Below are 11831 nucleotides of genomic sequence, written 5' to 3' on the forward strand. Positions count from 1 at the left end.
TACAGGAGAGAGGGAGAATAACAAAGTAGAGGACGGCCAGAAAAGGAAAAGGGATTCTTTTTTGGGATTTTGGAAGTACAGACTAATGAAAAAGGGGTGGGAAGAACGCCGTGTGGGGCAGCAAGTGCATGAGCTGAATACGTGTGTGCTTTGCGGGGAGAGTGGGGGCAGAAGAACAGGTTGTGCATAGATACATGGTTTATGTAAATTGAAAGTATCATGTATGCTGTAAGAGACGCACTATTACTATTGTCGCCCCAACAGCCATGATCTTCGATTTCGCTGCTTGGGCTCATTACAAGACTGTGGACTTGTCGGTGGCGTTATTGGAGGATGTTCATCTGATGGCGAAGATGACGACGACGGATGGATAAGCTGCTCCAGACTTCTTACAGTCTGCCTCGATGACACGGTCGTGGTAAAACTCTCCAATGTCCTAGGATCATGCAAGAAGGGAATCCAGTTTGGCGGTACCTGTACGTAGTAGTGTGTGTAAGATGGGGGGGGAGGAGGAGTTATTGATTAGTGAGTCGTGAAGGAGTAGAATAGATGATATGCGTGGAGGAAGATGGGCAATAGGGAAGGAGGCTTATTTTTAAGGGGAGCAGAGGCCCAAAGGAAAGCAAATAAACATTCAAAATGGCGGCGGGGGAGGAAGTATTTGTCAATAAACAGCAATTACCTTGCAGAATTCTTCTTGATAGTGAATCAGCATTTCAACAATGCGAATTTCCTCACGCGCACCGCGTTGTCGTTCTTCAGCCAGCTCTTTGGATGCCGTGGGTGAATAAAAAATGGTGGGTGCAATCACCCGTGCCAGGTTGGTAACGTCCATTCTGTTTGTCTCGTAAAATGTGGCGACCCATTTCAGAAACAAAAAGAGGAGCTGCATTGTGTCACGGTTTGGCTTGGGAAGCATGCAGCACGCCAAATGAAGCACAGTCTTGGTCTTAGACTCAGTTTCCATCCCTGCATACATACAAAGAAGAAGAAGAAGAAGAAGAAGCCCAGTCGTCAAAGTGTCAGAAGAAAAAATATACAATAGGACATTGCTGTGTAGATAGCACATACTAGAAGAGTATGTACTAGAGGAAGGACTTACGTGTAGATGTGACGAGCAAATTATAGAGCTTAAATGTCAGTAACGGCTCCGGCAACTCACGTAGATAGCGTTTCAATAAAGCGGCCAGTTGGATAGGTGATTCGTTCAGGTACGTCGTGCTCGTGCTGTTTTGGTCAATCGCGTCGCATATTTCATTGAGCTCACGAATGTTTCCATTTTTACGGAAAACGCCTTCGAGTGACATGTCTACAAACAAAGAGCCATTGTATGTTGTTGTCAGCTGACTTTGGGCACATCGATTGAACTTTTTTCTATTTCTTTGCAGTTTTAATGGTGTTGATGATGCTGTTGTCATCCACTAATATTACCCATGCCAAGTAGCGCCAGGATGCAGTTTTTTACAATGACAGGAATCTCTGCGGTAGGCGCAAAACAAGACGCCAGCATGCTGTTCGTGCATGGTAAAGAAGCAGCAGTGGCGCTGCCTGTGCTTTTGTCTCGTGCTGCTAGAATTGCAAGCGGAACACCAAATGTCTTTCTACTGTTGCTGCTGCTGCTGCTGCTGCCACCTGATGCTGGTACTGGGGATCGGCTTGTTGCTTCAGAATGTTTGTTGCTGCTGTTGTGATGATGATTACTATTAATATTGGGTGTCGCCGCTGCTGCTGCTGCTGCTGCTGGTCGTGTTGCCGGCGGTACCGTAACGCCACTATTACTACCACCACAACCACCAACAGCAACACTACTGCTTGCCCCGACTTTGGCTTTAAGCCGATACCATAGTGACGTTCGTTTCGTTTCTACAATGGCAATCAGTTGATCCAACGAGAGAAATTCGTGGACGATGGATTCCAGGTACAGTACAGCCATATGTCGCACGATTGTATCTTGGACTGCCGATAATTGTGCAAGCTGACACGTGTCAATGCTGTTGCTGCTGCTGCTGGTGCTGTCGTCGGGAGGAGAGGGTGGGCCGACCGGAGTAGAGACGCCTTCCGATGTGTCCAATGAGCATAGGGATGTCCTTCGTTGCACCACTGCTGTTGCAGATGAGGGTGCTTCTTCCTGTTCTTGTTGTTGCTGTTGTTGCGGGTGTCCAATGATTAATACGCCTCTATTTCCAGCACCGTTATTGTTCATGCTTCGTCTGTTGTTATTGCTTCGGTCAAAAACATCATAAAGTGGCCGGCGCTCTTTTCGATTGTTACTAAGCGCTCGTCGTAAACTTCCCAAACGACCGCCTCCGCCACCGGTGGGAGTGGTAGGACTTGCGGATTGTTCGCGTACACTCGTTACGCGTCGTATAGCTGATGATGTAGAAGTAGTTGCTTCGGGTGTAATATGGGCGTTGTTGTTGTTGTTGTTGTTGTCATTTTCGTTGCTGCTGTCTCTGGTCGATTTGGCACGTTTCACGTTTGTCAGGTGTACAGAGCCGAAAAGCGACTGACGACGAGTACCTCCATCCCCATTACCACCGCGGTTCATTAATCGCAAGATAGAAGATTGTCGCTTGCCTCTGTTTGCATCCGCATCTAGCTTGGTTTCATATTCATGCAGCATCACTTTCTTGGAGCTTTCGTCCGCCTCTTTCACTGTTTCATATCAAAAGAGAAAAAAGGGAGAAATATAAAGGAAGAAGAAAAGGAAAGAAAAAGATTAAGGAGGAGACGGGGAGAAAAAAGGACGTGTCAATAATAATAAAGGAACGGGTATATGCAGTGTTTGTATTAATAGCGCAGCAGCGATAGCAGCAGTAGTAGTAGCCACATACCTGATGATAGGATTGCATTGTTGTTGTTGTTGTTGCTGGTGCTATTACTCGTGCTGCTGGGTAAAGCATGGAGCCGTGCCAATGCAGCTTTGACGTGATCAAGATACTGTTCCAACCGACTAATGTGAGCAATCACCTGGGTATTGTCTGCAGCTGTAGGAGTAGCAGCAGCAGCAGCAGCAGCAGCAGCAGGTAATGCTTGCTGTTGGCGCTTGTCGGTGCAACAAATGTTACATAACAGGACTGCTGTTTGCTGCTGCTGGTTCTGTGGGAGGTAGCCACCGTTATTATCCTTATTGCTACATTCTTCCTCTCCTGTGATGGCAACAATCGTGCCGGCAGCAGTAGCCGTGGACGGTGAAGGATGATGGCTCAAACGCGCCCTTTGCAACTCCTTGGAAAGTGGACGATGGCATCGGGTGCAGATGAAGCACGAGGTGTGCCACCGCAGTGCCCCCTTTTTAAGACACTCGTCGTCGATAGCCCGGAAGCATCTTTGGCATCGATCGACACTGATTGTGCCTTCGGACGAAGAATGGAAAAACGGCTCGTCCTTAAACCAGTAGCGGCCCGCCATCCATACACGCTTTTTCTCCAATAACAAGAGATTGGCGAGGAACCGGTATACTGCGTCTTGCACGTTGTGCTGGCCCTCCTAAAAGAATTGCGTGTACGATTGCAGTAGCAGCAACAGTATGTATGAAAAGAGATGGAGGGCGAGAGAAAATAGAAAAGGGGATTTAAAAATATAAAAGAAGCAAAGAAAAATAGAAGGCAAGGACACGATTTTTTTTAGAAATGCAATTCATCCCACAGAGCACATACGCTTGCACCCATATTCTACACGGGCACAGCAAGGCAGGCGAGAGAGCGCTAGGCTTTAATTGTCAAATATATGGCGCTTACCAATCGTAGTGCCTCTGTGAGACCAATGCGGATCAGGGTTTTCAGGTTCTGGGCCATGCCCGTCACGAGCGACAACAGCTCCTGGGTGACACAAGTGTCTTTTTGCTCCATATCGTCGTGGTACGCGAGTAAATGGAAGAAACGGATGATCTGTTGGCACACGGCTCTCGGTTCGCTTATGCATTGCAGGACTATTGATAGAGAGAGAGAGAGAGAGAGGTGTGTGTGCAATCGGTGGAATGAGTGGGGAGCACAATCAAGCCAAAAAAGTCAATGTAATTGTGTGGCGCTTTCCACATAGCACACCATCACACAAAGTGTTTGTTTACCTTCACCGTTGTCCACCAAAGCCATGTTGATCCAATCGAGCGCCGAAAATAAAACTTCAAGATGTGTGACAAACTGGGCGGCCATTCGCAGTCCTTCCACGTACGCGCCTGCAGCAACATGGAGTAGCATGTCCGAGATGCAAGTCGCCGACGACTCCTCGAACGCCGAGAGATCCGTCCAGATGCGATTCACCTTTTTTTCCACTAGCACTTGCACCTCTTGTAATTGCCGAGCATCCATCAACTTGGGATCTTCTATGCGGGATTTTTTGTGGGTGCGTACGTGATTTTGGGGGAGGCGTGAGGTTTTGGGGTAGCGCAGTGGTGCAGAAAGATGATCAACATTTACGTTTTTGTTTTAGGGAAAGAAGAAAAAAAGGAAAGTAAGAAACCATTATGCTTTGTGATGGTGTGTTATGCAGCTTCTTACCGTGGTGGTAATAAGATTCGCATAATCGAATGTTCCAAAACTGCATGAAATCGAAAATAGAGTAGGGAATAAGAGCAGCCGAGTCAATACAGTGCGTGCATATGCTGCTAACTGCAGTAGCAGTAGTCATATAATAGCACATAGTAGTAGTAGTAGTACTAGCAGTGTATACATATATAGCTCGACAGAGTGCTGCCCTACCTTTTGTATCATGTAACATTCGGGGTGCCATTTCTTGCCAGGGTAATGGTGATGCTCCACAAACTGCTTCAAAATGGCCTGGTCGCAGCCAGCACAGTGGGTTTTGCGTAGCATTGAAAAGTGGTATCGACAATAGGCTTGTCCGTCGTATTCAAAACATGGCTCGCCAAGCTCTTTGCCTAGCCGCACGCAGTCCGGGCATTGCAAGCATTGTGGATGAAATCGCAAGTCGTTGCTGACAGGTCCCTGGATGGGCTGATCGCAGTGCCGGCATATCAGTCCGAGGTGAGCATAGTAGTGATATTCGCACAGTATCAAGGCTCGCTGGACATGTTCGTTTTTGGTCTCGAGTGCATAAAACTTGGATGCAACCAGTTTGTGACAATCCTAGATTAGAATCAAAGAATGAATAGAAAATAGAAACATTTATGCAAAATCAGTCATCTTTTCTTTAGGGTTTTCTTTTTGTCTTCCCACCTCCCTTCTTTTCTATCTAAGCCCTCGCCTATGGCTTTATTAGGTTGTGGTAGCAATTAGCATCGAGGTAAGACACCAACCCACTAATAACGCCTTTCCCCTTTCAACTCTCTCTTTCTTTCTTATTTGTGCTATGACCCTTGTGCATTGAGAATTTAGAAGCGATTCTGTCGTCGTTGTCATCATCTGTCGCGTATGATGCAGATTATAGTATATGCGTACCCTGCAGTTTCCGCTTCAATCTCTTCCTGAGACACACACTTGGCTAATATACTTAACCTTTGAGAAACAGAGGATCCGCAAACAGGAATGGCTCCTTGGAGTGTTTCTTGGATGGAGTGGTATGTAATACAAAAAGATACTCGCCACCCAAATATCACACCGCCCCCTTTTGTTTCCATTGTTTGCTCCTTAACGCATCTACGCACGCACATTTGCTTTGTTCACTTACTCGCTTACTTACTCACCTACTCACTTGAGTAACCAATAGGTGGAAATATTCGTGTCTCAACTTGCTCTTCTCTGTACTCCCCCGCACCCCATCCTCTCATCATCATCCCCACCCTCTTTTCTCTTACTTCTCACGCACGTCTTTCTCTCGCTGCCCCCCCTCTTCCTTTCCCCTTAAAATATCACCTGGATCTCAACGAGCCGATAGCTTTTTTCTTTGTTTGTGAATCCTGTCCTCCTTTACCGATCTATCCATTTTGAATTCCACGACACGTACCCGCCTTTTTCTTTTTTTTTTGGTGGCCCGTCTATCCCGGTCACTCCAAGAAGAGATTCCTTTCTTTCTGTCACCCTTCCCCACGCCTCTTTTGATATGATGTTGCGGTTGCAGAGTGAGTAGGTGAGGGAGACAGTAAGCGGATAAGTTAAGAGCGAATGTGCGCACTCGCAAAAAAGTATAAATGTGCATATATACAAGTATATATAGAAATAAAGAATTTGCAAGGGGCCGTAGCACGCAAAAAGATAGAAAGAAAGAGAAAGAGAGAGAGAGAGAGAGAGAGAAAGAGGGGCGTATAGTGAAGTGTAAATCCGATAATTCCCCCAATGCTGCCACTCACAGTATTGCATGAAAAAAATAACAATTACTCACCTCGCAAATAAAGCAATTATAGTGGTATGTTTCGCCTAACGCTCGCACAAGCGCGCCGTCACCTTTCAAGCAAGGCTGTGCACACGCGCGACAGCTACGTATCGGTCGTCGAGGTTCGCGAGTCCACTCAGGACAAGGAGTCGTTGCTGCTGTCGTCGTCGTTGTCGTTGTGTCTGTTGTTGTAACGTTTGAATCGTGCTTGGTTTCAATCATGGTCATTTTGGTGTCGCTGCTTGCGTCGGTCGTTTCAACATCTTCCACTAATTCATGGGCGAATGTTGTTGCCATGGCGACCAGATATGTCTGTCAGAAAAGCTAATGTCCGAGCTTGTGTGTCGATGATATACGGTTATGACAGCGAGCGAGAGTAAGAGAGAGAGAGAGAGTAAAGAAGAACTTAATGTGAGGATCTCTCTCTGTAACTATGTTTAGCAGCGCGCGTAGAATAGGTGCCGTTCGTCGTCGTCTTCTTCGTCGTCGTCGTTGTCAGCTGGCGCGAGTCTGTCGTCGTGGTTATCGTCGTTTGTTGCAAAGAAAGAAGGAAGAGTGAGCTAGGGTTATCGACAGAGCCAAGAGAAAAAGAGATTTGGGAAAGCGAAAGAAAGGGCAAGAAAGAAAATGGTTGTTTGCAGAAAAGAAAGGGGGGTGATCAGAAAGAGGGGCTGTGTGAGAAGAAGACGGAGAGGAGATGGGGGATGGGGGATGGGGAGGGAAGTCGTGAAAGGTGGATAGAGTCGAGTATAGAGCAACGGCCGCCACCGTTGAACGGCTGGAACCCACTCGTCGTAGGAGTTACATTACCTACGGTGCGTACTGATCGATTGCCATTCCATTTTCTTGGTACGACGACAACAACAGCAACAACAACAAATAGCAAATAAATACTTGTTTTTTTTTTATTGTTGCTCGATTGTTATGATGCTGGCGTGTGGCCCTTGAATCCAATCCCACTCTCATTAACAACAACAACACTGAACCGCTTGGACCATTCCAGTATTTTTTCACACCATTCATGTGTTGTGTCCCGATACTCTGGGCTCTCCTGTACAGCATCCACTTGCTCATCACTTAGTGGTAAGTAGCGCCGTTTTCGCCGAGTTCGCGGGGCGCGTCTACGACTTGCCACACCTTGGTCATAGTCGCACATCATTCGGATGTGTGGCACGTAGTCCATCATTGTCACCGTGTCTGACAGGTATGCACGCCATGAAATCAAGTCGCCTGCTCCAAAGAGACAATCATCTATCGCGAGTGCTCTGTCGTAAAGTATGAATACTACGTACTATATTGTCCGACCAGTAGGACTACAACATACAATGGAAAGCTGTACATCGAGTATACCTTTCCTTGACAAGCTCTTCCCATACTGTCGGCAACAGAGCCTTGCGCCATGTGTCATCCCTGATACTTTCATACGCTTGAACCCAAAAGTAAGATGGCATGTCTTCGCTCAAGGACCAGTGGTCCAGATCGGTAGGATGTTTCCACATTGTCGTGTAACCAAGCAGTTGATCTTGAGACGGACCGTATTCGTCGCATTCATGCAGCTGAATTTCAAGTTGTTACTTAAATGGGCAAGTCAACCGTTTTCTTTTTTACTGCATTGGTCCGAGCCTCCTACTCCCCTTCTTCATACAATCCTCCGGGCCAACAAGAACGACAAGAACAGCAGCAGCAGCCTAGCTCCAAACTTCATCCTCGCTTACACCCACCACCACCACCATCCAACATTATCTCACACAAAAACCTACTGTCTCTTACCTGACGATTTCGCCGAGCGGATGTGCCCATCAGTACGTCCCCCCATGATGCTCGGTTCAATTGTTCCACGGTTTCCAAAAGGCTATTAGTATAGCCACCTTTCTTGGTGGTGGTGCTGTTGTTGGTATCGTTTCCATGACAATTATCATCGTTCGCGATACATTTCTCATGGAATCGGACAAGGTCGACTCCGCATTTGGATGTCGGTTGCTGGATACGAAATAGCTGCTGATCAATCCTGCTAGTACTATCAAAACCATTACTATGATCACCAGTAGTGTTAGCAGCGCCATTGATACCTGTGTACCGGTCGAAAAGATCAGCACATTCGTAGAGTAGTACGCCAGGATCTTCAGCGTCATCATCCTCGCCACTTTTTCCAACGTCGATGAGGGCAGATCGGGCACTGTCGTCGTTTTCTGTGCACCACAGCTCGAGTGTATTGATGAGCCGACGTAGATCGTATCCTGTGGTGGCAACAAGTCCAGCCAGATCGGCAGGATGGACAAGGTAGCCTTCTGAGAAACACAGCAGGTGCAAGTATGCCATTAACTCTTCGCTATCCGGGCACCTGTAGTTCAGTGTGCCTTGTAAGTACAGCATGTCGGTAGGAATTAAGTTCCGATCTGCAAATTAAAAAGAAAAAAACAAACACAAACTTTATCAGTAAGGAGGGGCATAAGAGAAAAGCTACTAGCGACCTAGCAAATGATGTAAGGCAAAAGCATGCGGCGAAAGAAATGGGGCGCACAGAAAGAATGTAGGAGCCGATGACAGCATCTTTTCTTTTTGCTTCTATCGCTGCCGCTGCTGCTGTCTCCAACCTTAAGCAAAATGAAAAACATATACGCACGCACTTACCATTACAAGTCAGCACAATCGGTCGTTTACTTTTTTGTGCAAGTTCGATCACTGAGGCCCAAAATCCTTTGTCGTCTTCGTATAACGTGTCTACTTCTTCTAGTAGAACCAAACTTTGTTTTGGTTCTTGCTCCTGCTGTTGCTGTGTCTCGAATGCTGCTGATTCTGCTGCAGTAGACGCCGCTGTAGTTTGATGGCTCCCCTGACTCGAACTCCCATCATCAATGTGGATGACGTCAATTTCAGGTGCTTCGGTCGCAGTAGCAACAGGAGACGGGGCATTCGCAGCACCCGTGAACCGACGCATAAAATGACTTTCGTTGGTAGCGCTTATATCACTAGGCCGGTTATTTTCAGTCGTATCGGTTGCACGTTTCCTCTTTTTTGACAATGTTGTTGTTGTTGATGATGGCGTCGTCGTAGGATGGGACGTTACCAAATGACTTGAAGTCATTTCCCCGACATAAGCTACCAGATCCTTCCCAGACCGCTTGACACCTGGGTTTATTTCAAAAATTTGATATCCTGCTTCTGCTGCTGCCGTGTACACTGCTGCTGTCTTGCTGCTACCGTGATCACCGACCAGCAGGATCAAATTGGATTGCATGGCTGTTGCTTGAGGATTGCTTTTGCCGGCTCGTTGTTTCTTTGCATTATTGCCACCACCGCCTTTACCTCTGCGTCCTGAAGGTTTAAAATCGTCATCATCCTTGTCGTCTATCATGGATGCATAGAAAAGCGGATCGTCCAAAAACGCATTGAGTCGCTTCGTTTTCTTTTTGCTCGTCCTCTGTGATGCTGACATGCGTTCAAATGCCGAGGGCGCAGCGACTTTCATTTGGAACAGCCAGTCCCTTAAATAAACATTGTCGTCTTTGTTACCGAGCAATTCTTGCACTTTGGTGGGTCGGTAGAGTTCGGTCCATGGCAAATTACGAGCTGCTGGCGCTGTTCGACGTCCTTGTCGTCGTGTCCTTCCCATGTTATTGAGTAGAGATTGACATGCTGGTGAATTTTTGCATGACGGATAGACGAATTCAATCAGATGGCGGATCTGCGTTGTGGACATGCTACGTGTCTTAGGCTGCCTCCTTTGGTGCTGCTGGTGTTGTTGGGCTGCTGCATTTTGTTTGGAAGGTGTTAAATACCGTGCTGTGTCATTATGTATGATGGTCTGTAAGTGTGAGCGGCCTTGCTGGCATGATCGTGGTGGTCGTAATGGAGGCACAACACGCGTCTTTTCATTAGTGGTGCCAGTGATTAGTCTTTCTGCGACGCCTATATGACCGCCTTGGAATATCGATTTGTCTGGCCATAACGGTTCGTGGTCTTTATCTCGATTACGTTTCTTTGGTGCTGGCGGTGCTGGTGGTAAGGGCGAAGAAGGTGCTGGCGATGAGTTTGCTGCTTTTGCTTGTGGTGATCCTGATGTCAAGGATTCCGTTGCAGTTGGTGCTGCGATCGATTGTGCTCCACTAGTATTGTTATCAGTGCTACTATTGGTGCTATTAAGTTTTGGCGATTCCGATGATTGCTGTTGCTTAGTGAAGAACGGATGCAACGGGGGTGATGCTGATTTTGATGGGGCTTTTTGATGCTTTTTGGAAGGCGATGGAATTTCTGCTGTTGTTGAAGCAGAAATAGAGTTGATAGCAGCTGGCGACCAAGGAGTTTGCCGTGTGGAAGACGTCTTTTTCAGCTTGATCTTGGGTTGATCGCTGCTATTACTAGTAATTGACAACGATGGATCTAGAAGTTCGCGTTTGTTACTACCACTGCTTGGTTTAAAGAAAGTATGAAAGATTTTGCGTGGTTGTGTCGATCGATCGTCTCCATCTCCCATGACGGGTTGTAAAGTAATGCCAAGTGCACACAAGAATAAAATAAGAGTTTGTGGTTCTAATTGTCACGCGTAATACCGCGTTTCGCCCCAAAATGCTTTGCGAAACTTAATTCAGGTCCGCTTCTGCGATAGGTGGAGGAATCGTAAGCTGCCTGGATATCATCTGATCAGCTGTTATCAAAGGTGCACACATCTTCTTTATTATTAAAATCTTTAAAAGTTAGCTGAAAAATCCAAAAGGAAACTCTCATCCATGTAGATTCACAGACAGAAAAAGAGAAAGTAAATACTTACGCAAAGCATTCCCCAAATTCATGGGGGACCTCGGCCGCACTTTTTACCCGTGGGCGCGGGGAAATTGTAGATGAAGCAGGACTTACGCCCGGAGGCTGCCTGAGTAAAAAAACAGCCGTTCGCGTGAAACGATGCAACATCCGAAGATGGGTCGAGACAGAGGCTACTAGGAACTGCGAGAGAAAAGCAAAGGGGGAGGGGAGGGGAGAAGGATAAACTATATAAAGAACGCAATAGACGCTTTTAACGACTTCCTGGGTCAGAGCAAGGGGAAAGGGAGGGGGGGATAAATTATACAAAGAACGCAAAGAAGAATATGAGGCTTTTAAGGACTTCCTCAGGTCCAAGTCAAAGCAAAAAGCACCCGCCACCATCCAGATGGATGGATAGATCTTGACCACTGCCGATGGACTACTTGACAGGTCGGCTTCTAGGAGCGGGATGACAGTGGAGCATCAATCTTGACTAGCATGGAGGTGTCTGTGCACTATCGCCATTCCGAGAAACGAAAGAGATGAACAGTTAATGGGAAACTGTTAAACCACACACATACAAGATTCTATCGTGCTATGCTTACCCATACTTCTACGATGAGACACAGGAGAGCCGAGCACACGGCCAGAGCAGAGCAGATAATCACAGCCAAGACAGAAACACTTCTTCTAGCTGGAAAAAGAAAAGATCATTAGAGGGCTGCACCCACTGTGCTATCTTTAATTTTGACACGGCATTACCATCCTCCTCCATCCCAAGCTGACTTACATTTGTTTTGTCGTTTTACAGCAAAGTTATA

At 46.8% G+C, this 11831-nt stretch overlaps 2 protein-coding genes across 2 annotated transcripts; both read right to left on the reverse strand.

Annotated features, from left to right (window-relative positions):
• Positions 1-246: 246 nt before the first annotated feature.
• BDB00DRAFT_878897 (uncharacterized protein) lies at positions 247-6567 on the reverse strand (the record flags this gene model as incomplete). Its single annotated transcript, XM_053127794.1, has 10 exons — positions 247-474; positions 683-969; positions 1103-1309; positions 1432-2655; positions 2835-3489; positions 3741-3931; positions 4070-4324; positions 4500-4539; positions 4701-5087; positions 6280-6567. 10 exons carry the CDS (start codon positions 6565-6567, stop codon positions 247-249), a joined length of 3762 nt encoding a protein of 1253 aa, XP_052973429.1.
• Positions 6568-7176: 609 nt separating this feature from the next.
• Positions 7177-9508, reverse strand: BDB00DRAFT_965433 (P-loop containing nucleoside triphosphate hydrolase protein; the record flags this gene model as incomplete). The annotated part of the gene is made up of 5 exons (XM_053129781.1): positions 7177-7535; positions 7621-7826; positions 8041-8666; positions 8902-9215; positions 9333-9508. The coding sequence occupies 5 exons, from the start codon at positions 9506-9508 to the stop codon at positions 7193-7195; spliced, it is 1665 nt and encodes a 554-aa protein (XP_052973430.1). The 3' UTR covers positions 7177-7192.
• Positions 9509-11831: the final 2323 nt, after the last annotated feature.

Source organism: Zychaea mexicana (genome assembly GCF_025766255.1).
Source record: "Zychaea mexicana strain RSA 1403 chromosome Unknown BDB00scaffold_151, whole genome shotgun sequence".
Taxonomy (NCBI): domain Eukaryota; kingdom Fungi; phylum Mucoromycota; class Mucoromycetes; order Mucorales; family Lichtheimiaceae; genus Zychaea; species Zychaea mexicana.